At 36.2% G+C, this 26,206-nt stretch overlaps 1 protein-coding gene across 1 annotated transcript in view; it reads right to left on the reverse strand.

The window, feature by feature from the left end:
• LOC122746851 overlaps window positions 1–26,206 on the reverse strand; it is a gene marked incomplete at its 5' end in the record, with an annotated part of 468,374 nt that overhangs the window by 92,739 nt on the left and 349,429 nt on the right. The window contains one exon of the mRNA XM_043992893.1: window positions 17,320–17,479. Within this exon, the coding sequence (XP_043848828.1) occupies window positions 17,320–17,479 (160 nt within the window). The remainder of the gene's footprint in view (window positions 1–17,319; window positions 17,480–26,206) is intronic.

Here is a 26,206-nt window from a genome sequence, read left to right on the forward strand (position 1 = left end):
TCCACTGCGCCACTTAGCTGCCCCCAAACACTCTCTTGTTAACCTATTTTCCTGGAAATCTCCCTATGTCCATGCTCTCCCAGTCCTCCAAGTGCAAATTTTCCCCTGAGGTTCCAATTCCCCACCTCTCAGGACAACCAAATTTTTCAGGCACCAGATCCCCCAGGCATCATCCAGTGTAAGAACTTCATCTGCTTTCATCAACTATCTCTCTTCACTCATGGGAGCAGTCAATAGTGGAGTCTCTTTTCTCCTTCAAAATAAGGACTCTGTCATGGGGCGCAGAGCACCCCAGAATTTCTCTGGGGCACACCGAGGAATCTTCTCCTTGAGAAACTAAACCAGAGGACAGATAACGCCTAGAGGAACCAAATAGGACTGAGCTAGCTTGGGATTCCTACCCTTCATTCCGGTCTCCCTTATCCTGGGGAGATAAGTTTGGGTGTGGCTTCGGCCTTTGTGTCCTGAAGAGGGATCCATAGCCACCCCTCACCCAATTCCTTTAGTCACTACCAGTGGGGGATGGTCCTCCACTGCTCACCCAATTCCCCCAGCTACCACCAGTGGGAGATGGTCCTCTCTCACTAAAGGAACTTTTCACGGGCAGATGGTCCACCCCCATCAGTCCTCTATAAAAGTACCTTCCAGTCTCCTGTTCGAGGAGATTTGGTACCTCTGAGCCATGTGCTTTATGCCAAATCTCCCCATGAAAAGTCCAAGGATTTCTTTCATGGTTTCCCTCCCCCCACCCTTCCCTTCCCTTGCTCCTAAATAAACTATCACCTTGTTCTAACTAAGTTTTGTGTGCAAGAGGGTGTAATTCTTTAAAGAGGAATTCCCAAGAACCCCAACCCCAACCCGTACCCCATTTTCCCACTATATCATCTGGCGCCCAAAGAGTTAGCGAATTGCTTGGGCTTGTGGTGATTCTCAACCGGCAAGGGGACCTCATCCTTTCCCTTTGACTTCTGGCTCAAACTCATAAAAGCCGATATGTATGGAATCTCTGTCCATCTCCCTTCACGCTTGCAAAACTTGTCCAATTGCAAGATGGTATTATAATTAAGGGTGCCGTGTACAGGCCAATTTCCTTCACTTCCTAGAGGATAATGTGGCCATAAATTGTTACAAAAATGTATCATACATCTCTTTCTTAGGTTTTTAAGTTCCAATTTAGTCCAATCTCTTAGGATGCACCCCAGAGGTGAATTTTTCGGAACACTCCCTTTCTGTCCCATAACTACTGTCTAAGGAGAATAGTCTGAACCAAGAGCAGAGAGCTGGTAAGGGATAGACACATAAGCATAAATGTTCTTACCCAGAAACGTGTAGTCTGAGGGTCCTAGCGTGGTTCGGACATCTAGGAGTCCCAGGCTGCTCTCTGCTGTCGTGCAGACGCCGACCGTCTCTACCTCTCTGTGACTCAAACGGGAGGTTGAGTCCGGTGGGAGAGGGAGAAGAGAAACCCAGAAGGTAGGGCCTTACCTCCAGGTTTTGTGCCAAGCGTGGTCCAGACGTCTGTTTGAGCTTTCAGCGAGGGAGGGAGACTCAGGCTGCCCTCCAGTGTCGCGTGCGAAAGCTGACCCTCTCTCTACCTCTCTGTGACTCAAACGGGAGGTTGAGTCAGGCGGGAGAGGGAGAAAGGAAACCCAGAAGGGAGGTTCCCACCCCCCAGTTTTGTGTGCTAAGAGGAAAGAGGAAAATCCCACGCCCCACGTTGGGCGCCAGATGATATAGTGGGAAAATGGGGTACGGGTTGGGGTTGGGGTTCTTGGGAATTCCTCTTTAAAGAATTACACCCTCTTGCACACAAAACTTAGTTAGAACAAGGTGATAGTTTATTTAGGAGCAAGGGAAGGGAAGGGTGGGGGGAGGGAAACCATGAAAGAAATCCTTGGACTTTTCATGGGGAGATTTGGCATAAAGCACATGGCTCAGAGGTACCAAATCTCCTCGAACAGGAGACTGGAAGGTACTTTTATAGAGGACTGATGGGGGTGGACCATCTGCCCGTGAAAAGTTCCTTTAGTGAGAGAGGACCATCCCCCACTGGTGGTAGCTGGGGGAATTGGGTGAGCAGTGGAGGACCATCCCCCACTGGTAGTGACTAAAGGAATTGGGTGAGGGGTGGCTATGGATCCCTCTTCAGGACACAAAGGCCGAAGCCACACCCAAACTTATCTCCCCAGGATAAGGGAGACCGGAATGAAGGGTAGGAATCCCAAGCTAGCTCAGTCCTATTTGGTTCCTCTAGGCGTTATCTGTCCTCTGGTTTAGTTTCTCAAGGAGAAGATTCCTCGGTGTGCCCCAGAGAAATTCTGGGGTGCTCTGCGCCCCATGACATTCCTTTCTTTCCTTCCCTTTCTTATCTCTCTCCCTCCTCCTCCTCATCCACTCCCCAGTTGGATCTTTTCTTTCTGAGACTACTTAGGTCACCTTTCCCTCTTTGCCAGCCTTTACTTTTACCCCAGGGCATCTCTTTCTCCTCTCCTATACCCATTGCCCTTCTCCCTTTTATGTACCCTCCCCTAATGTAATGCAGTTGAACAAAAGATGCTTTCAACCCCAGATAGGGTATTGCCAGGTTCTGTCCATAATGATCCTTCTCTACCCTTTCACTGTTAACTCTCCCAGAGTTCCACATTTGCTGTCTCCTTGTGTACTTCTAGAAAAAAAATTCTTATTGGTTCTTTTGTTGTAACTGTTGCTATTGCTTTCAGCAGTTATTCACTCTTCTAGGATTTCTGGGTTTTGCAGTGTTTTAAAAGCAAATAATTTCTTTAGTTTTAGTTTTACCTCTAACAAACTCATCTTTATTATTGAATGTTCATATTTTTTCCTATGTGGTTAAGCTCCAATTTGCAGGAAAGGTCACCCTAGGCTGTATTCTGAGCTCCATTGTTCATTGGACCACATTATTCTATTCTTTCCTCCTTTTCTAGTGGGTGTAGAATTGTCTTTCTTTATACAAATGTACTTTCTTTTGTAGGTCTTTCTTTGGATGCCTTATAGGACTTGTTGTTTCTGAATTGAATTGTTATATTTAATCACTATGCATCTTGGAGTTTGTGGCCTTATTAAACCTCTCCCCTCCCCCAGGCTATCTGTGAATTCTTTCAATTGGAACTTCATTTTCTATTTTCAAAAGTTCTAAGCAAGTCTCTACTATTATTTCCTTCATTATGATGTCAAGGTTTTTTTTGTTTGTTTGTTTGTTTTATTTTGTTTTTGTACTGTCATGTTCTTCCAGGAGATCTATGATCCTTAGGTTGATTTTATACATCGTCTCTTCAACATCTATACTTTTTGGGGAGGTAGTAGGGGTGGAGGGTTGCATAGTGAGCATATTTTCTTTTAGTGTTTTTCCCCATTCTTCTAGATTGTCTTCCACTACTATGCATTCGAATCCCCAATTTATTGACAGTTTAGATCCTGCTGGAACCAGCATTTCAGATACTGCTTTACTTGGTCTTGAGATAGGCTACTTTCCCCAGCACTAGCATAAGGGTTACAGGTTTCAGCACCCAGAAGGTTTTTGCTCCTGAAGGGCTATGACCAAGCTGCCTATTGTATCCTGAGGAAACTCCTACAGTCTGGAGCTGGGAATCTATGGAATTGGAAAGAAGGATTGGGGACTAGGGTGTAGGAGTAGGTTTTCGTGGAAACTTGTGTCATGTCCTTGGGTTTGCTAGTGCAGCCTCCTTGCTGGTAGCATAGGATATAGGGGAGGCATGCTGGGTAAGTTTAGGGTCACTGAGTATAAGTTTCTAGGATTGTTATTTTTTTAAACTTTCTTTTGGATTCTGGATATCCTGGGCAATGGAAACAATGAAAACTGTTCTATCATTGGTCTATAATTTCTGTTTTGGAGAGATTTGAAAGATCAGGAGGATTGGAAAAAATATCTAGTCTGCCATCTTGTTGTTCACATAACTCAGAAGCAAGTCTTGTTAATTCTATCTTCACAAAATGTCTCATCTCTGTATTCTTTTCTTTTCCCCCAGAGCCTCCAACTTAATTCAACCAGTCAGCAAAAAGCATTTTTTTCCCCTCATCATTATTTCCTGGACTATTGAAATAGATACCAGGCAGTTTCCTCTCAGTTAGATTCCCCTTTACAATGCATCCTCCACAGCTAACAAATGAATGTTCCTAAGGCATGGGTCTCACCAGGTCACTTCCCTGATAAAGAAGCTTTAATGACTCCTATGACCATTAGGATAAAATCAAATTCCTGTTTGGCTTTTAAAGTACTTCCCAATATGGGTCCATCCTACATTGCCAGGCTGATTTTACATAATTGCCTTTCACACACTCTACATTCTATTTAAACTTGCTATTCCCTATACATAACTTTCAATATTCCACCAGTGTATCATTATAAAGGCCATCCCAAATGCCTGAAATTAATTTCCTTTTCATCTTTGCTTCTTAGAAGCCCTAACTCTCTTCAACATTCAGCTCAAGTGTCACTTTCTACAATATGCCTTTCCTGATTCTTCCAGTCGTTAGTGCCTATCTCAAAAGTATTTCATATTTCTTTTTCATATATTTTGTATTTAGTTATCTGCATACAAAGTACTTTCCTAAGTATAATATAAATTCCTTAAGAGTAGGGACCTGTCCTTTGTCTTTGTATACTAAAGATCTATACAGTATTATACATATGATAGGTATTAATAAAGACCTGTTTAATTTAATTGAATACAATCAGTTACACTGTAGTATAGTTTTATCACCATGACTTATCTTGATTCAGTCCCCTCTCCCCACTTAGCCACAATTCTAATTCAGATCTTTAAAACTTCTCCTGGGAGAACATCATATGCAGTATCAACAACATTGTGTGTTAATCAATTCTGATAGACTTGACTCTTCTCAGCAATACAATGGTCCGAGATACTTCCAAAGGACTCATGACAAATGCTCTCCAAATCCAGAAAAAAAGAACTGTGGAATCTAGATGCAGATTGAACCATACTATTTCTACATTTTTTGTTTTTGTTTTTTTGAGATTTTTCCCTTTTGCTCTGATTCTTCTTTCACAGCATGACAATTGCAGAAATATGTTTAATGTGATTGTACATATATAACCTACATTGAATTGCTTGCTGTCTGATGAGAGAGAAGGGAGGGAGGGAAAAAAATTTGAAACTAGAAATCTTAGGAAAACAAATGCTGAAAATTATCTCTACATGTAACTAAAAATAATAAAATACGTTTATGATTTTTTAAAAAAACCTTCTCCTGGGGATTAACAAATTTATTAGAACATAGGTGGTTAATAAATGCCTTGGAAAAGGAAATGACAAACCATCTGTGCCAAGAAAACTATAAATGAGGTCATGAAGAGTTGGACATGACTGAAATAACCAAACAACAAGAATAAATAAATTCTTATTGATTTATTGCCTGGTTGACAGAAGCTTGTAATCTTCTAATTAAACTACCAATTCCAGGTGGGTTTTTCCCATATTTTTCTTCTTCAATCTATTCTCTACCAAGTTGTCAAAACTGTTTTCCAAAACATAAATCTGACTATACAAATTCCTTGTTCAAGAATCTTTAATGGCTTCCTACTGCTTTTAGTACAAAAAACAATCTTCTAAGCTTAGATAGAAAAACCCAATATGAACTGAATCCTACTAATTTTCAAGGCCTATTCCACATTATTCCCATTTATGTAATCTATGTGTAATCAACCTGGCCTACTTGCCATCTTCTACACTCAGGAATTCCTTTCCCAATTCAATCTTTGCAAATGCTGTCCTCATCACCTGGAATATAATCTGTCATTACTTTTTAAATCCTTAGCCTTTTTTTAAATAAAGGTTTATGGGCCTGTACTATACCCCGGACCAGACTTCTTTTCTAATTCCCCTCATTGGTATTACTCATATGCTAGTGTTAATTTATGTGTTGTATTCTCTTTCCCTTTTTCCTTCATGCAAGTTCCTTGATGGCCGAGAAGCTTTGGTTTTGTTCTGTCTTTACATCTTTGTAGTTAGCCCAGTACTTTCCACATAGTTTGTGCTTAATAAATGCTTGGTGATTGGATTATACTGCATTAGGAAAAGGAACAAAAGATGAGGATTTAGGTGGGTTATCCAACCTAAATTGATTTGGGATTCCAGTGGATTAGGTATTCCATAAGACCTAATGAATGGTACTCATGAGGAGAAACTGGGACTTTGGCAAAGGAAAGGTAAGTATCAGGTATTTATAGTAATGAAAGATTAGGAACATAAAGTTGTTCTTTTCCTGTTCCCTCTCTAATTTCATGTGTCTTTTTCTTTCTCTTTCTACATATCCATTTATTTACTGATTGCACAGCCCTTCTTTTTCAGTGTCAAATCCTACTTTGATCTTTTTCCCTAGCCCAATTTCACATCATTCATACAACTCATCCCCATATATTTTTTCTTATCCAGTTAGGAAGTGTGTAAATTAAAAGGCAGAGTATTTTTTTTCAAAATATATATTTGATTGATACATTTCTATAGAATCACCTTTTCTCATCTTTGTGACCATTTAAAAGGGAGTAACATCAACAACCAAAGAAATTTAAATAGGAAAAAAAATTACTGAAAACCAGTAATTTTTTATAAAGCCTTATAATTAGAAAGAGATTTCCATTTAACTAAGATACAAATAATTCAAGTCCCATAAAGGAATTTGACTATTTTATACTACAGCAAGAAATTTTAAAGTGTTTGACTTTCATCCCTCTTATTAAAGTACATTGTGTTTCAAAAAAAAAAGAAGAAAGGACATTGTTTAATGCTTTACATTAAATTTCATTTCCCACTATGTAATTATTAAAAGATAAGTAGCTCCTGCATTATTAATAGGAATAAATAATTAGATGGCAATTAAATAACTATCATTAATGACTTATTCATTAATATGCTAGTAGGTAGCTCTTTGAAAATGGGAAGGAATAAGGGTAAGGTAGAATGAAAATTCTGTAAATAATAAAGAGCTGTATTTTCTGTTTTTGTTAATTATAAATGGAACTGAGGGTTATAAAATGCACACACAAACGCAAAGGAAAAAAGAGGAGACACAGCAAAAGCCATTCGATGTGAGTTACAAACAAAACTCTCAGACCTTTTGGAGGTTGAGTTTGTTTACTCTTGGAAAAAAACCTGATTTCCTGTGTCTGAGGAAAATAGCATATAAAAAAGATGAAAAGGCTGCCAAATAGCACTCTAGAAAAGAGGATGTTAATGAATTGAGTGTTAATGAATCAAAAACATATGGATACAACTTCACTTCAAATAGAAATTATTTCAAAATTAAAAGGGAAAGTACTTAGAAATAGTTAATAGGACTTTGTCAAATTTAAAACTCAAACAAGTTTAGAGTGGCTTAAGGGAAATCAAATCTATTTCTTTTTCAGTCATTATCTCCCATTTAATTTTACAAAAGAGAACAACTGATATAGAGCCGAACAACCCCTTAAAAAAAGAATAAAAATGTTCCTGTGACCTAGGACAAAAAAATAATAAAAGGTTCCTAATGACCATGGCATGAAAGGACATTCCCTTAGCCAATTACACCAATTTAAAAAAACCCACAACTTTACCAAATGTATATCTTTAAAAGTGACATTTTGTCTAACTTCAGGATTATGTGAATATTTTGGGTTCCTGTATTCAAACTGATGATGACAAATGTCAGTCTGGCCATTAAATAAGAATTGTAGTCACTAAATAGGAATGAAATAAGAATAGCTATTCAGTAACAGTATAATCTCACATGTGAAAACCTTCACACTGAGCCTATGCTCATGATTCTATAATCATAGTTTTTCAGTGAAAGAAAAAATTAAAAATCGCTATGTTTGGAATTTTATTAGGGTGCTAGAGATCGCTTTCATTGAAGGGGAGAACGTTTGGAAGGTTTAGCACCTCCTTCTGGTACCAATTCATAATCTGGTATATGAAAATATATGATACTAATTATGTTGACTTCCCATTAGGAAGTGGTACACCAATTCAGATGATCCACATCTTTATATCTATTTCATTGAGAATTCCTATTTTAACAGCCACAATTATCTTTTGTAGTTATCAAAATAATTCAGGTGATGCCAGTTATAAATATGTACTGAAATACATTAACTCAATTGACTGGCCTTCCAAATACATGTTATAGTCTGAAGAGAATTCACTTTTTATCTACTGATTTTTTCCCTTGTATGGGCTGTTAGTATGTCTTTTGAGTAATCACAGTTTTCATTGAGATCATCCTACAATATTCTGGGTTTTGAAGTAGTCTACACCATGTTACCCACAGATAGGAATATTTACAGGAGCTTACATCAATAAGGAAAAAGGAAACTCTTTTCCATGTGGAGTTTGCACAGAATATCATTTCTGTTTTATTCCTGACAACATTAGTCAGAAGGTAGTTGAATAGAATTATCTCTGTGATTTCATCAAAGAACCTCATACAATCTTAACATGTCTATGACAGACTCTTTGTCAGAAGCTAATTTGCTCTTTTATTGAATGTTTAAATTTTGAAATTACACACACATGCATGTTCAAACACATGTACATATTACACGGCATATGAGAGGTGACAAGGAACACTAGAGTTGGGTGTAGAGCTACAATGGTTGGTTCCATATCCTATGTTGGACAAATACTGGCCATATGAATTTATCAGTGTGCCCTATAGCACTAAAGGGGAGCTAGGTGCTAGACTGGATAGAGCATTGACCTTGGAATCAGGACAAAACTCCTTTCTGAGTTCAAATATGGCCTCAGACACTTACTAGCTGTGTGATCCTGGGCAAGTCACTTAACCCTTTACCACAGCTTCTTCATCTATAAAATGAGCTGGAGAAGGAAATAGAAAACCAGTCCAGTAACTTTGCTAAGAAAACTCCAGATGGGGTCATGAAGAGTTGAACACAACTGAAAATGAGTGAATAATGAATATACCACTAAGAATATAAGTTGCTGACAACATAGAGAGAGTTTCCTCCTTTGGGAAGCTACCTATATACCTATGTCAATAAAACCACAGTTTCTATCTCCATTCATACACCCACGCATGTATTTGTATCCTCCCATTTATATATGTATATACATATATGAATAGCACTATATAATAATATAACACAATACAATAAAGTTTATGTATCATGATATCATTGTGTGTATACATATGTAAAAATGTATGAGTATAAATGAATAGGGCATATATTTATATGCATATATGTATAGATATCTGCATGCATATATGTATATGTGAGTGTATATGTATTTTATATCTATATTGTAAAGGCTGATAGGTGACACAATGGATAGAGCTGTAATGATTGGAGTGACGCCACCTGCTGGAGAGTTACTGTAGGAAGCTCCACCATGAGGAGAAGGCATCTGAGGGCAAGCCATGAGGTCAGGTCCTTGGCGTCAGGAAGTGACATTTGCTTGTGGGTACTGTCCATCAAAGCTACCTGCCAATTAGCTTGGAGCTGTGTGTGTGTGTGCGGATGGGGGATATTCCCAGTTTCATAGGAGGCTTCTGGGAAGAAGGAGGAAGCGTTAGGTCCTTTTTGGTTCCTGACCTCGCCAGGGCAGGTCAGATGCTGGGGTCTCTTAGAAATAGTTAGATTTTTTTACCTTTCTCTCTGATCATTAGATCTTAATGCTCTTTAATAAATACTTAAATATTCTTGCTAAAGCTTATAATTTATTGGCGACCATTCATATTTTAGACAGACTAGCTAGGATTTTAGCCCCTTACAGAGCCCTAGACTTGGAGTCCAGAAGATCCAAGTTCACATTTGGACTCAGATATTTACTAGCTATGTGACCCTGGGCAAGTCATTTAAGCTCTGCCTGCCTCAATTTCTACAAATGTCAAATGGGGATCAAAATAGCACCTATCTCCCAGGGTTGTTGAGAATCAAATGAAAGCTAATTTGTAAAGCACTTACCACAGTCCCTGGTTCATAGTACGTACTTAAAAAATTCTTCCTTCCTTCCTTCCTTCCTTCCTTCCTTCCTTCCTTCCTTCCTTCTTTCCTTCCACATATGCTCATGCAGACATATACAGGTACTACATATAGATGAATATATGTGTGAGTGTATATGTGACAGAGACATGGGATAGGCACTGCAGATGGATAATGAGTCAGACTCAGAATTGAAAGTGAATTAGGAAGAAGTGAACTGGCCAGATTGCATGTGGAAAAAAATGGTGCTGTACTGCTAATGATCCCAAGCTGTTCTTTGGCACAAAAGCCTAGCTTTTTAGCAATAATGTCTTCTAAGTGATGTTATATGGTTGTAAATCTTGGTAATACCACAATTTCTAAAAAATCTGAGTTGCCAAGGTCTGTAGAGTGTCCCATGGTAGTTATAAGTAGGCTGAAGTAGATCTCCAAGCATGACTTGCACACAAAAAGTGACCTAAGCAAATATGAAGGCATTTTCAGACTGAAGTAACCTAAACTAAATGCTTTACTTTATTATATAAAGAAACTAAGTTCTAGCAAGACTCATAAATAACCATTGCTCATTGTAGAATAGAAAACTATGGACTTAGAGCCAGGGGTTATCTATAACCTAAAGACACTAGATTAGATAATATCTTCCAGTTCTAACATTCTGTGAGGTTACAGAATCACAGATTCAGAGGAACATCCAAAGACCATCCAATCCAAACTATTTATGTTCAAGATTTATCCAATTACAACATATCTCAAAAGTGGCAGCCATTATTCAAAGACTCCTAGTTACAGGAAACCTATTCTCTCCTGATACAGGAAGTTATTTCCAACTTACTGTGCATATAGCTTTTTTTTTTTTTTTTTTTTGCAGGGCAATGGGGGTTAAGTGACTTGCCCCGGGGTCACACAGCTAGTAAGTGTCAAGTGTCTCAGGCCAGATTTGAACTCAGGTACTCCTGAATCCAGGGCCAGTGCTTTATCCACTGTGCCACCTAGTCGCCCCCCCATATAGCTTGATTGTACATAATTTGCATGTTGTCTCCCCATCAGACTGAGCTTCTTGAGAGTAGAAAATGTCTTTTACCTTTCTTTGCATCTTCAGTACTTAGTAGTTTAATAAATATTCATGGACTGACTGATGGGCACATTATACTTTAGGATAGTTCTATTTATTAGTAGCAGTTTGTTTTTCCTTTCACATCAAACTTAAATGTACGCTTTGGGAATTCCACCTATTCATTTCTCTTTGGTCTGCTGTTTAGGGCCAAGTAGAACAAGCCTAAATCCTCTTTTGTTGAACAGCTATGATATCATCCTAAGTCTTCCATTCTTCAATAAACATCCCTAGTTCTTTCAGTCAATCCTCAAGGATCCTCACAAGCTTCCTTAGCAGTTTCCTTTGGAAGTTCTCCACCTTAGTCCTTCCAAAAATGTGGTACCCAGGACTTATCACAGTACTTCAAGTGTGGTTTGACTAAGAAGAGCATAGTTAAGACTATTATAACCTTAATGCCTAATTGTATGCCACTCTTCATTGAGTCTAAGACTCCATTAATTTACTTCTTGACAGAGAAGTCATGGGTTCTAAATTTTCCAATGCAGCTAGTATGAAAATCTGTTTTACTTGATAAAAGGGCTTTTTTTCCCATAGTAAGGGGGATAGAAAAGTAAGGGCACATAGAAATAGGAAATAGGAAAGAAGGAAGGAAGGAAACAATCATGTTTGATCATTGGCTTTTTATGCAAAGGGAAAGAGCTTTCAAAAGACAATTTAAATAAAAGTTATGATAAGTCTAAATAATTTGTATTAGGAGTAAAATTCCTGATATTCATAGGTGGAGATTAAAGAGCCAGACAGGCCATGATAGAGACAGAGACTGAAAGACAGAGAGAGATAAACAGAAACACAAAGAGACAGAAAGACTGAAAGAGGGAGAAGAGTAAGTTGAGGGATATCACCAATTTGAGTAACCTCTTGGGGAGAAACAGTTGAGCCATCCAAAGAGTTCCTTTTAATAGGCAGAACATGAAGCACAGTAAGCCAGAACCTTATCAATACCCCTTATCAAAATGTCCCACTTCACTGCTGTTGGTGTCTCAGTCACAGATTGCCAAAACCTCCATCTTGAATCTCTCACTAATTCTGCTCAGTCAGCAAGTAATTTGCCCTTGCTACCACTAGAATACCACCCCTACCCCCACCACCTCCATCAAAGATTGGGTTGGCTCTAGGCTCTTTCAGGGCTATGGAGGCTACGATTACTAGGATTCCAAGTTAGGAGTTCATCATGTTTATCTGCACCATGGGGAAATTTGAAGACCCAGATATATTCATATGTTTGTACATCTAAATACATTTCACTAAATGCACACACACATACACACACATTTTTCACTATGATACATATCTTCTTATACTCCTGCTTTGACACTAATTTTTTTAACCCAAGTTTAGGAGTTTTCATTTATTGCTATTAAATTTTATTTTGTTAAATTTGGTCAAAAGATTTAGCCTGCTAAAACCTCTTTGGATGCTGACTCTATTGTTCCATATATTATTTCACATAATTAACATAGGAGCTACTTACTCAGAGGATAGTCTTAAGACTTTATTGTTACCAAATCAACTCTATAAATGATAGTAACAAGGTGCCATAATTTGTATAGAGTTGTTCCTAATACTATTTATATCAAATAGAAATGGTAAATGTAATTCCATATTCCAGTTTTGTACTTTTAATTTAACCCTAAATTGATGTTCCTTTTTTCCTATCTCCTACATTTCTGGATAACACACAGCTACTTACATGAACAGCAACAGTCCAATTTAAAGTGGTAGTTTCTTTAAGAAAATAATTACAATGCAAATTAGTCTTCAAAAAATAATAAGGCATATTTCTGAATTAAATGCCTGAGTATGGAGGTTTTGCTTTCTGATATGCTCTAAACCATTATATAAGTTTAACTATAGCCATGCAGGCTATGTACCTAGAAATATAATTCTTTTTGTTGCTAATGAAGGTCCTACGGCACAAATTTATTAAAGGTATACGTTTGCATGGGATAATAATTGGGTCGATAATATTAAATTCATAGGCTCATTATTTAATTGCAAGGGCAGATTATGAATACAGCTTCTAAAATGTATTTTAATGAAAAACACTACATCCTGACCTAATCATATCAACCTTATGCTATCTAATTAAGGATGCAAAAAATCATTAGAGTTGCAAAATATTAGTTCCAGCTCCATCAGGCTTCGAGCTGCCCCTTCATGAATATATTTTTTTAACTCTATGATAAATAGTTAATGAGGTAAAAATGACAAAATTTGCATGTAGGCAAATTAGTTTAATAGAGCGATGTCTTTTCTGACTAGTGAAAGTGACCTTTTTCCTATCAAAAGAATGGCTAAAATGCTCTGAAATTATAGCCTGGCTGTCTTTGCACAAATGATAAATTGTATGTATGAACAATATAAAAATTATAAAATGCAATAACCCTAAATTCTCATCATACTGCAAATGTGTTCTGTGCTGCTGCATTTATCAATTTAATAAAAGGAAATTAAGCATATTATAAAGTGTCCATTTATGGGGCAATTTTTAATCCAGAGAATAAAAATGAGAAGCACGTGATTAAAATCCAGCCTGACTGCAAGGGCCCAATCAATTTTTAAAAGAATATGATTTCATAGAATACTTACCTGAAATACTTTCATTTAAAAATCACAATTCAGAATTTGGTATTTTATAGTTTAGACAATTGCTCACAATTAAACTGGCAGTATATCCTATAATTAGTATGTTATATTAACAGTGATATATTCTTCATCAAAGGATCAAAACTTTTCCCTCCATCCTGAGATATGCTGAACAAGAAAGCATAAATGAGAATTAAAAGGAGCATCCTTACAGGGAAGGAGCCCATCACTTAAGTAAATAAATCATGAAAGATAAAAAGAAAAAAATTGAAGCTGATATAGATTCTTTCTTACTTTTTTTTTAGCTATTACAATAACCACTTTCAAGAATTTGCATATATTATACTGATGAGAGAAACTGTTAATACAACATAAAGTTAAGGAGAGAATTAGTGATTTCTTAATTATATATATATTTGTCTCCAGCTAAAGAATAATTCAAATCAAAATGATCTGTTTCGAGGTTTGAATAACTTTAATCATCTTTCTACTGCAATCAACTTCCTCAAATTTGAAAATATTTATTCAAGTTGTTTTGGGCATACAAGCTATGTATGGTCTCCTTGACAGTGATACTCCTTCCTTCACCGCATTTCAGATGGATAGGAATGTATATTATTCATAAAGTTCTTTATAGCCTTACTTGATTTCCAAGTCTAGTGCTTAACCTTCAGTGTCATCTACTCTTTTTTTCCTTAAACAATCTTTATAATTCCCTTTGATTATACTGAACAGATAGTATTCTTGAAATTGTAATGCTCTAACTATGGAAGGACCATTGTTCTTTTCTTTATTAAGTTAAAGATTTCCAATTTCCCTTTTATTTGTAAACACTATTATTGTTCCAACTCTTAAGTAATTTTGATTCTCCCATTTCTAAGCCTCATACTAATTTTGAAGTTATTCAGATTCCTCTTTATGTTATGGAAGTAAAGGATAAGATTAATGTCTCTATTTCTGGTCACCTTACTTTACCTGAAATGAGAATGCTCTTCATTCCATTTGATATTTTTTCCCATTCTATTGTTTATTTATTTGTTATAGGGATTCCTTAAATTAGAAAAGACCTTGCAGAATTATTGTGAGGATCAAACAAGATAATATAAATAGTGCTTTGGAAACTCCAAATGTATAAAGAAATGTTAACTATTTATAGATTAGAGCTCTATCCAGGACCAAAAATAGATTATTAGATCTTAGTAGCTTTCTAACTACAACATTTTACAAATGAGAAAGAGAGACTTAAGAAGGTTAAGTGATATGCCCAAGATTACAGAGGTACCAAGCATCAAAGACAGGATTTCTCTACCTCCCAAGAAAATGATCTTTGACCTGGCCCATGAACAACACAAGGACTGTGACTACCTTTGTGAAAACTTTTTTTTTTAAACAAATTTTGTGTCTTTGAATCCTCTCACTCCAAATTTGCATAGCAACTATTATGTATAAATGTTTCTGGGTCGATTATACTATAGACCAGCAGTATCTGTTTTGGTCCTTTTCAAGAATGAAGGACAACAACCACAACCATGTATGTGGATGTGGATGTATGTATTTATATATGTAGATTATACTGTGCACTATATACATACATGTACATGTATGTGTATATGTGTGTATATACATACATCTCTCTATCATCTATCTTTCTATCTATCTATCTATATATATATCATCTCTCTATCTATCTATATGGAAATGATCCCAACATAACCAACTCATAAGTATGCCCTCTGTTTATGCTGCTGTTGCTGTTTGTCCTTCAGTTTGGAAGAGGATCAATGAAATGATGATGTTTTGACTTGTGCTTGAATTGGATTTAAGTGAGGCAAAGTTTTTGTCAGTCTCACTCTTTCTTCCAGGGTCATTGAAGTCCAGCAATAAGTCAAAAGTCAAGATGACTGATAATGGCTCAGGATGAACCAATGACCTTGGCATCTTTGAGGTTTGACTAAGCTCTCAACACTTCACGTTACCTGCTTCAGACACCTTCATGGCTATTGGAACAAATTTTTCTAATCAACCCATTCCACTGGGGGAAATCTTCACACACTTGGGGAAAACATTTCCCTAACTCACCAATGGGATTGATATCAGTCTGTTATCCTCAACCTGCATTAGCCCCTCTACTAAGACAGTTTTCTCAAGGTATGGGCACTACATATGCAATAGTTTCTTGGAGCTACAGGTAAAAGTTGGGTGAAAGGTGGATAGCAAAGATGGATGAACATTCCTGAAAAGGGCTTAGCGAATCTTCACACCAGAGGTGATAGTCCTCCCAGATCACCAAATATACCCCAGATTCCTTTTAACAGTCCTATTAATTATGAAGTTCTTAGGAGTTACATGTATCATCTTCCCATGTAGTAATGAAAAGAGTTTTACTGAGTTCCTTATGATTACTCTTTCATATTTACCTTTTTATGTTTATATTGAGTCTTCTACTTGAATGCCAAATTTTTCATTTAGCCTTGGACTTTCATTGAGAATGCTTGAAAGTCCTCTATTTCATTAAATATCTATTTTCCCCATGAAGGATTTTACTCAGTTTTGCAGAGTAAGTTAACCTTACATGTAATTCTAGCTCTTCGGGAGGTCATTGCTTTTAGGTAGTCCAATAATTCTTAAATTATCACAGTATATTTTCCAGGTGAGTTGTTTTTCCAATGAGATAGTTCACATTTTCTTCTTTTTTTCATTATTCTTTCTTTTTTATGGTTTCTTGAAGTCTCATGGCTTTATTGACTTCCACTTGTCCAATTTTAATTTTAAGGAATTATTTTCCTCAGTGATATTTTGTACTTATTTTTCCATTTGGATTATTCTGTTTTAGAGTTCCTTTCTTCAGTGAATAGTTATGCCTCTTTTACCATTAGGTTAGTTCTGTTTTTTAAGATGTTATTTTCATCAGTATTTTTGTGACTCTTTTACCAAACTTATAATTATTTTTTTTCATAATTTTCTTGCATCACTCTCATGTACTTTCCCAATTTTTCTCTATTCTATTTATCTATTCCATTTCTTATCATTTGTCTTTTCCAATAATTCTTGTTGGGTTTGAGTCCGATTAGCATTTTCTTTTAGGTTTTGCTTCTAGCTGTTTTCACATTGTTTTCTTGTTCTAAATTTCCATCTTGGTCTTCTTTGCCACCATAGTAGTTTTTTATTATCTAGTTTTTTTTTTTTTGTTTAATCACTTTCCCAACTTTCAGGTTTTTCATGTTGTTGTTTTCAGAGCTACTAAAGTTCTGTAATTGCAGGGTCGGGGCTTCAAAGGTGATATCATCCTAGGAGAGGAGTGGTCATTGTATTCCTGGTGTGTACTCTGCTCTTTGCATAGGAAAATCCCTTTTTCCCCTGTAACTACAAGTACTACTGCTCCTCTTGGTCCTGGAACTGTAACCAGGTCCCTTGCTTTCCTGTAGCCACAAGCAATAGTGCTACTCTGTGCCCTGCGATTGTGACCAGAAACCCTTACTCAATATGACCAATAAGAGGTGCTATTAGCACCCTTGGAACAGTGACCTAGAAGGGAAGACAATTCCAAGAGTCTTAGCCTTCTCTTAGGCAAATAGTTTTGCATGCATATTAACAGTACCTTTTTTTAATTAAAGGAAGAAAAATTGCAAGTGTTATACTTACTTACCTTCCTCCTTTCCCCATTGATTCCTCTCCATTGTTCAGCCTTTTTCACTATGTAGCTGAGCTCTTGATTTGAAATTTCCAGGTCATATGGAATAAAGAACATGCCTTCATCACTATGGATACGCTGAAATGTATCTAGTATCCAAGAATCATTGTGCAGCCTGAAAGCATAATCATTTTTGATATTTACTATTTTGCAAGTTCTATCTTTATGTTTTTCTATACAACTATTAACTTTTTTCTTTTTAAATTGTATTTGAAGGAATGGGACTAGAGGATCTATAAGATTCAACTGAATTCAACAAATATGTATCATTCTTGCTAGGTACTGAGGATACAAAACCCAAAAGCAGCACCTTCCCTTAACAAATGAATATTCTATAGGATCTTATCTACTCCACAAATCTACAATACTATTATTTTCCTTCTTTAGAGCAAAATAACAAGCCAGTTCTTTCACAGTAGTATTCACCTCATGAAATTACAATGTATAATCATGGAACTCTAAGCAAAAGTTTCTAAAGAATATAGGACAGGCATTCCAGAACATATAAGATTCACTTAACACCCATCCACCAGCCACATTGCTCTAGACGGTTACACAATAAAACCTACTACCTTGTACTGTGGCATCCAAATAAGAAATTCCCTTTTCTTATTTTTCCATCTCTCCTGACACATGATGTCCCTCCTTTCACTTCCCCATTCTGTGGAACTAGCTAGCATCAGAACCAACTCTACCTACCTACTTGCAGAGAAAAGGGAGTTAAGGAAAGTAGGAGCATGTTCTGGCTGGGACAGAAGCATACTCTGCCTAGGGTGGAAGCACTCATTCAGGAAACTTCAGAAAGGAAAGTTCTAGGGCACTATTCCATCATGCATGTGTGTTAGGCTGAACCAAACATGAAGGAAAATGGAGTAACATCCACCTGTGACCAGCCCTGTTGCTCTACAAAACTTATGGAGCTGGTATTGAAACTAGTGAAAAGTTAATTCCCCAGCATGGGATGAAGCTAATTATATACACAAATGCAGAAAAAAAGCTTTTGACAAAATATAACATTCATTTATACTATCAAAAAATCACACTCAAGCATTATATGCAATGGAGATACCCTAGAAGCTTTTCCAATAAATACTGGAATGAAGCAAGAATCCCCATTCTTTCAACAATTATTTGATATAGTTCTTGAAATAATACCAATATAAGTAATATAAATGGAATAAGTTATAGCTATAAAGATGGGCAAAGAGGAAGGAAGGAAAAAAGAATTTTTGAGTGCCAATGATTTGCCAGGCACTGTGCTTAGAACTTTACAAATATATCATTTTAAGGAGGAAATAAAATTATCCCTCATTTTCTGATAAACTGATGATATTCTTAGAAAAATCCCAGAAATATGGAGGTTTATCAGTGAAATAGATTAGGTATGCAAAATACAGAAGCAAAGTAGAATGGTATTCTAGTGTTGATAAGCCAAAAAATCTTAGATATTGAAATAAAAACTTTTTTGATAAAAGCCTCTGTAAAAACTGTAAAGTAGTATGACAGAAAGTAGGTATAGATCAACTTCTAAAACTATATATAAGCTCCAAATGGGCACATGACATACATAAAAGAAAACAGCATGAATAAATCAGAGGATCAAGGAAAAAATCAAACATCAGATCTATGGATGGAGGAAGAGATTTTTGCCAAATAAGGGATAAAGAAGATAACAGAAGATGAAATGAGATGTTTTTATTACAATAAAATTTAAGAGGTTTTGCACAAAAAAAACAAATGCAGCTAAATTATAAGAGAGGCATGAAAATGTAGAAAAATCTTTGCAGTAAATTTCTCTAATAAAAGTCTCATTTCCTAGATATACAAGCAATGGATTCAAATTGGAATAAGCACTATTCCCCAATTGATAATCAAAGGATAATACATTCAGGCAGTTTTCTGTGGAAGAGTTCAAAACTATCATTTGTTATATTAAGAATGATTAAAATCACTAATAATTATAGAAATATACATTAAAACAACTTTGAAGCACCACCACACATGCATGAGATTGAAAAATTTAACTAAAAAAGAAAAAGATAAATGCTGAAATGGATATGGAAATGGATACATTAACAGCGTTTGTGGAGCTATGAGCTTGTGGAGCCATTGTGAAAAGCAATTTTCAACTAATCTCATAAAGTTACTACATTGTGCATTCCCTTTGATTAAGTCATACCACTATGAGGACTAAGGAATAAAAGAAAGAAGGAAAAGATCCACATGAAAATATGTGCTTGGGTATGTATGTATAATGCATGTATGTATGTATGTATGTACATACACATGTACATATGCTTGTATGTATGTATCATTGAATATTAAAATATATAGTTTAAACTGCCTGTTTCCTACAAACACATCAGAGAAATAATCTTTAATCTCTCATACAGAATTAATAAACAGATCAGAAAAAGCATAATAACTTATACTCTCTCCTGCAATTTGTTCCCATACCCGTCCTCCTAAAAATATGATAACTAGATCAGAGGACATGGTTAAGAACCAGATCAGAGAATTTAATATCTCATACAAAATAAACCATATCATAGACAGACAGAAAAACACAATATCAATTTAATATTTTTGTCTCAAGAAGAAATATAATACATGACCATGTGGAGATTGCCTCCTAAGAGGGAAGTTCAGCTCCCCATCTTTCTAAGGGTTTTTAAAGGTTCCTTTGAGCACAGGTTACAGAATAAATTCATTGGCATGATACAGATCAACCCAAAGCAAATATTACAAATGTAAATCAATTAAATAATATAAATCAGTTTGACAGTTCAACTTAAAGCAGATGCTATGGTTAGAGTATGTGGAGACAGGATGGGTATTATCAAAGATAAGGAGTTCCAGATAGTTGATCAGGAGAACAATAAGATCTATTCACTTTCTTGGGAAAGAAGATAGTGAATAAGAATTTCAAAGGGACATTTAAATTTGTTTATTCTCTTGGGTAAAGTAAATGGGGACTGTCTGGTTTCACTTTGAAGTTTTTGAGCAAAGGGCATTTTGCTCCTATTAATCCAGGGTCTCATAAAATCCATTTGGATAAAAAGGTAGCTCCATCCAATCCAGGTGGTCTATAGATTCATATTAACAGTATGTATCTCAGCTCTTTTTGTGTGACAAAAAATTGTAAAAAGACAAAAAATTTCAATAGGCCATTTAATGTACAGAAGTCAGATAAGATATATAACACTATCAGAAGAGCTCTAGTGTAATTCTTTGACTATCTAGTGGCTCAAGAGTTGGCTGTCTCTGCTGGAGGAGAATTGACCAGTAGGTAGCGACAAAGAATATTTGAACATGGCAACAAACAAATCAAAAGCACAAATTCAATGCCTACTGGAAATATAAAGGATAATATAGCAGTAGTGAGAGGAGATTGGTGGGGAAAACAGCATTGAAACACAGAATATTGACATGGTAGAATGAAGCACAGCTTCTCCTAGGAAAGCAGCATGGTGAACTGGAAAGAATGCTAGACTTGGAGGTGGAAGAACTGGGTTGAATTTCTGACTTTGGCATTTGCTACTTGTTTGTCTTTGGGCAAATAATTTAGCATCACAAAACCTGTTACCTCAGGATTAAATTAGAAAAAATCTAAGGTCTGTCCACATCTTTAATGTTCCCATCCTCTGAAGACCCTTTCTAGGGGCTCACTCACTGTAGTCACAAGAATTGTATAAGCAACTGGGACGAATGAGGATGGCTCATTGGAAAGCAATGACCTATACAGGCCATTTCCTTCATAAATAAGATTATTCTATATTTGTAATCATTGTGATCCTGGTAAGATCCTTATAAGAAGAGCTCATTGTTACCACTAGGGTAGTGCTGAATGCAAAAATCCTCAGTTTCCTGCTAGGTAGGGGCAAGAAAGTAGATAATGAAAAAAGTCTTCAGTGTACCTGGGCCCTTGGCATCAAGAGGGAGCCTCTGAAACAAGGGTTACATTCCTTTTGTTTGTTTGTTTAATAGATATTACATGGAATGAGGGGAAAAATAACAAGTACATTGCCTAGTTAAATAGATGGACGAAGATGAGCCATATGGCTTAGCTGTATCCTGAAATGTTACTACTATACTTAAATGTGCTTTAAAATTCCAGGTCAACCATCTGAATGATTTACTAGTTGTTTTCTTAAACAAGAACTAGTCTTTACTATCTTCTTAAGCTCATTTAAAGTAACATTCATCTTTTTTCCTTTTCTTTTAATGGTGGTAAATTTTAATGTAGTTAAATTACTGTCAAGTCATTGCCATAAACATTTTCTATATGAAGATTTTAAGAGCAGGATTATCAACAATATAATTAACTTTGAATTAATTAGGAATCACAAAGCCTGTTTCTGCTGGCTTATGTTTCTTTTGCCCAGAAAAAAAAAAATTCTGCCTCCTTACATTGCCTTCATTCTGCATGTGAAAAATAATTATGTAAACATTCAAGCATGGATCTACAGCATAGCAAGCAAATGTTTTGGCAGGGGATAAACTGGCAAGGAACAATGTGGGAAGTAGCATCTGGATAAACAAACTACGTCCCTTTTTCTCACCTTGTTTCTAGCCTGGTTTCCAAACATTTGTATCTGCCATCTTGAGGGGAATTTTACTGGTAAAAGCCTTATGATTGGTTATTAATTTGTCAGGCTCCCACCCACAATTATTTCTAGTCCTTTAGTTTTGTATAACCAGATGTTAGAAAATGTCAGAAAATATCCTTTGCTTCTATTTCTAAAGTACACAATTTTATGGAACTTTAACAAATGCTTAATTCTCTTGACAACCAAAAAGGATATTTCAAGTTCCCAAAAGGAATTAGTTTCCTCTACCCACACCTCAAATTATCTACCACAGATACCTACACTAAACAAATTAATTTGAAAGTTGCCATAATGCTGCTTCACTTTGCACACCACTTAAAACTACAACAATGACAAAAAACAACTATATTTTAGGACAGTTTTAATTAAGACAACCCATATCCAATTCCTTCACAATTAGGAAATTATCGGCAGGGAAGAGAAGAAAGTGAAATTATAATTCTTTCTGCTCATGTACAATATCAGATTCATTTACTAAATAAAATACAAAGTTTTAAGTTTTCAAATCAAAGTCATTTTGTGAAAACGTGTTTTATTGATCACATAGTTTAAACGCACAGTATGGCTCTGCTTCACTGTGTATTTGAATGCCAGTAAAGAAGATGAACATTGTTTTGTATGTACAAATTTTCTATTGTTATGAAATTATACCTCCAAAAGTCTCCAAAATGTAATTAAAAGAGAGCAATTTCATTCCACCTGTCCTTATGGCCTCAGGCATTATTGTTTAGAAATAGGTCACACATTAAGTCACAGGTTCTGATGATGGCCAATGAAACCAAGTAATTTACAAAGTCTTCAGCCCTGTGTCCTACATTTGTAGCAATTCGTTGCATCGTGAGTGGCAGAAGCTATTATGTTTGGTTCATATCTGAATGTGGGTCACTTACAGAAACCTAGCCTGGATGGTTTCTTTTAAAGCTAAAAAGGACAAGTGTGAACATTTAGTTAATATGGCTTTTAGGGCTTGGGGGATGGGCTCTATACTTTAAAAAGACCGTTGATTGCTTTGTTCAGTCTCCTAGTAAGCTATGCCCCAGACAGCAAGGAATAATGAAATGAATGTTGGATTTAGACACAGAGGATGTGAATCTGAATCCCAACTCTCTATTTACTACTTGTGTGATCCTGGGCAAATAAGTTCACTCCTGTGCACCTCCATTTCCTCAACTATAAAGGAAAGGGGCTACACTAGATCTCTAAGATCTCTTGGGTCTAATATTCTACAAGACAATGAAAGTCTGAATTTGTCAACATAGTAGGCAATAAGATCATCATTTGCTCTGTCAAAAATACATCAAGATGACGCAAATATTTTTCAAGTCAGAATGCCTAAAATGGCTGCTTTGTCACTAGAAAGGTCAGCATGTGTTTGCTGACAGGAATGTTTATTTATTGAACCTGAAATGCTCAGATATTTGGAGGTTTATTTGCATGCTATAAAATAAGAATGTGTTATTGATGCTGTTGATGTTTGCAGTGACCCCTTTACCTGCTTCTAAAGCTTTCTGGAACATTTTAATATTCCACTCTATATATAATCAATAGAAATACAGATGTCCCATTTTTAAATAATGCAAAATAGGTGACCAAATATAAACTACACTATCTCTACACACACACACACACACACACACACACACCACCCACCACACACACACAGATACACACCCCAGACACATACATGTACAGGCATGCCAAAGCTAGATTGTATAGAACCTGAATTTAACCTATAATCATGTTCTCCTAGTCACAGCTTCATCTTTCCTGGTTTTCCCAAGTTATAGAAGCAATAGCAATGTGAGGAAAAAAAAACAGGGTATAAATATGATAGGCAGGAATGATTTGATATTATATACCTATCTGATTGGGAACAGTGAAGGAAGAGAGAGTGAGAGGGAAGAGAAAGGAGGAGGAGGCAAGACAGGCAGACAGACAGAACCAAAATAATTTGGGAATTGCTGAGGCGGGATTTTCCCCACAAACATACACACATACACACATATGAGTACAGAAGCACTTGGCAGAAGAGCCTACTACTCATTCTTTTAAAGAGACCTGTTTATAATTTAGTGCTGAGGACAGTGAATTCAAAGGTCTCCAGCCTTTTCAAATCTCTCTAATCAGCTTTACCCTTCTAATTTTCCTACAACAGAGGAACTAGATTGGTGAAGATTAAAAACAGATTCCTTCCACAGCTTTACTCATATCTTTTTCCATTTGAGCAAGTAGACCTCAGGTATTATTGGCCCTAGACAGAAGAATATAAGAACTAAGAATAAAAATGAGTTTCTGACCATACATGAAAAGAGAATTGACCCTAGTAAGCCTCGATCTCTTTCTCTTAGCAAACAAAAAAGAAAGTGCAAAGAGAAGATGTGATCATATGTTCTGTGAAAACAATAGTGGAGGGAAATAGCTTCATAGCAATAGACTTTCTGAAGAGAAGTTTCAAAGTCTTTGACTGAGTGAGCTGACAGAAGAGCTCTCCAGTTCTTCTATGCTGGGGAGAAGCTTATTTACCACAGCATCTTTATTGGGTAGTAGTGTTAAGGACTAAAATTCTAGCTAGTCTGTCTAAAATATCTAATGAGTGGTCGCCCATAAATTATAAGCTTTAGCAAGAGTTAGACTTTTAAGCATTTATTAAGGAGAATAAGAATTTGGTAAAGAGAGAGAAAGGCCTAGATTCCTATCTATTAAAGGGAGAGCACATTTCTAGCTCCCTTCTCCACCAGAGTCGAGAGGAAAGAGAGCGAGACTGAGCGCCAGTCTCTTCCTTCCTCGTCCCACTAGCCTGAGTCACTTCCTGACACCAAAGAAAAGACTCCTGGTCTTGCCCTCAAAGACCTTCGCTTCATGGGCAGAACTCTTCTACAGTAAATCTCCAGCAGGTGGCGTCATTCCAATCGTTACAGTAGATATAGCCATAGGTGATCCTCTAGATTGTCTGAAGACTGGCTGAAGTGCAGAAGTAATGACCAACAGGAAGCAAAAGAGACAAGACATATTGTAAAGAGCAGTAGAAACATCATGCTTGACAGAAAGTAGCAGAAAAATCACATCCAAAAGGGAGCAAGTCCAACAGGGAGCATATGATGGCACTAAAGCATCAGTAGCGCTGGCCCTAAGATTTGAATTCCTCCATAAAACATCAAGTCACACAGTGCCTAGTCTCTTGCATGTGCAACACTTCATGCCCACTCCATCATTTGTTGTTGTTCTTTCTCTTAATCTCAGACAAGTCAGACAAAATATCCTGTCTCCCACATACATACCTCATCCATTCTTTTAATTTCACTGCTTTTAATTTCTCTAGTCCTTCTTAAGAAATGTTGGGGGCATTTCACTCTTTCTTATTCTCTTTCTGTTTCTAATATATTTTATAATCTATCTTCAGCAATTCATATTAATTAATTATACCTTTTCATCTCTCTCTGAGACATTCATCTGCTACATCCAGGATAGAAGACACTCTGTTTTCATGATATTTAGTACTCAGAAGCATGATACAAGCTTGTGAAAGCTGTTGTACTGAAGAGATCAATCCTACCTAAACATATACCACAAAAAGAAAATAAAACAGAGTCTACTACAAGATGCTATCTTCCCCTCTCTCAGTTTTTTTTTGATCATTTTGTGATACTAGATATTACATTATTTTTCTACTGATAGGACCTACCTACCACTTCTCCCTCAGTGATCCGTCCCCTATGATCTAAAGCCAAGAGAAAAAATTGAAGCCTTTCATTTACTACTTTTCTTGTTCCTGAACCCCTTTGTCTTACTTCTCCTCACAAGAGTAATTCTGTATGATACTATGTTACTTGTATAAAAGAAAATACAAGAGATGAATGAGTTTCTGACAAACAGAAAGAATGGTTTAGGGCACCTTTTCAGGTAAGTTAATAAAGAGAAAAAGAAAGTTGGTTTCACTTTGCTATCAAATAAAATAAGAAACATCATTTCATTGAATCCTTACTCATCTTGCTTTGCAATGTTCAAGATAACTATTAAGAAGATAACTAATTGCTGATTACACACTAATATATCTGTTTAAAAGGAAAAATAAGCAAATATATTTTTATTAAAATCATGAAAATTTCCAACAAACCAGGGTTAAAAAATAAATAATGTATGAGGATTTGCTTATTGGTCAGCCTTAGCTAACAAAAGTAATTCTATGTTTGACCAATTACCTGCATGCAAATGGGATATTTCTATACACTCTA

Source organism: Dromiciops gliroides, chromosome 1, assembly GCF_019393635.1.
Source record: "Dromiciops gliroides isolate mDroGli1 chromosome 1, mDroGli1.pri, whole genome shotgun sequence".
Classification (NCBI taxonomy): Eukaryota; Metazoa; Chordata; class Mammalia; order Microbiotheria; family Microbiotheriidae; genus Dromiciops; species Dromiciops gliroides.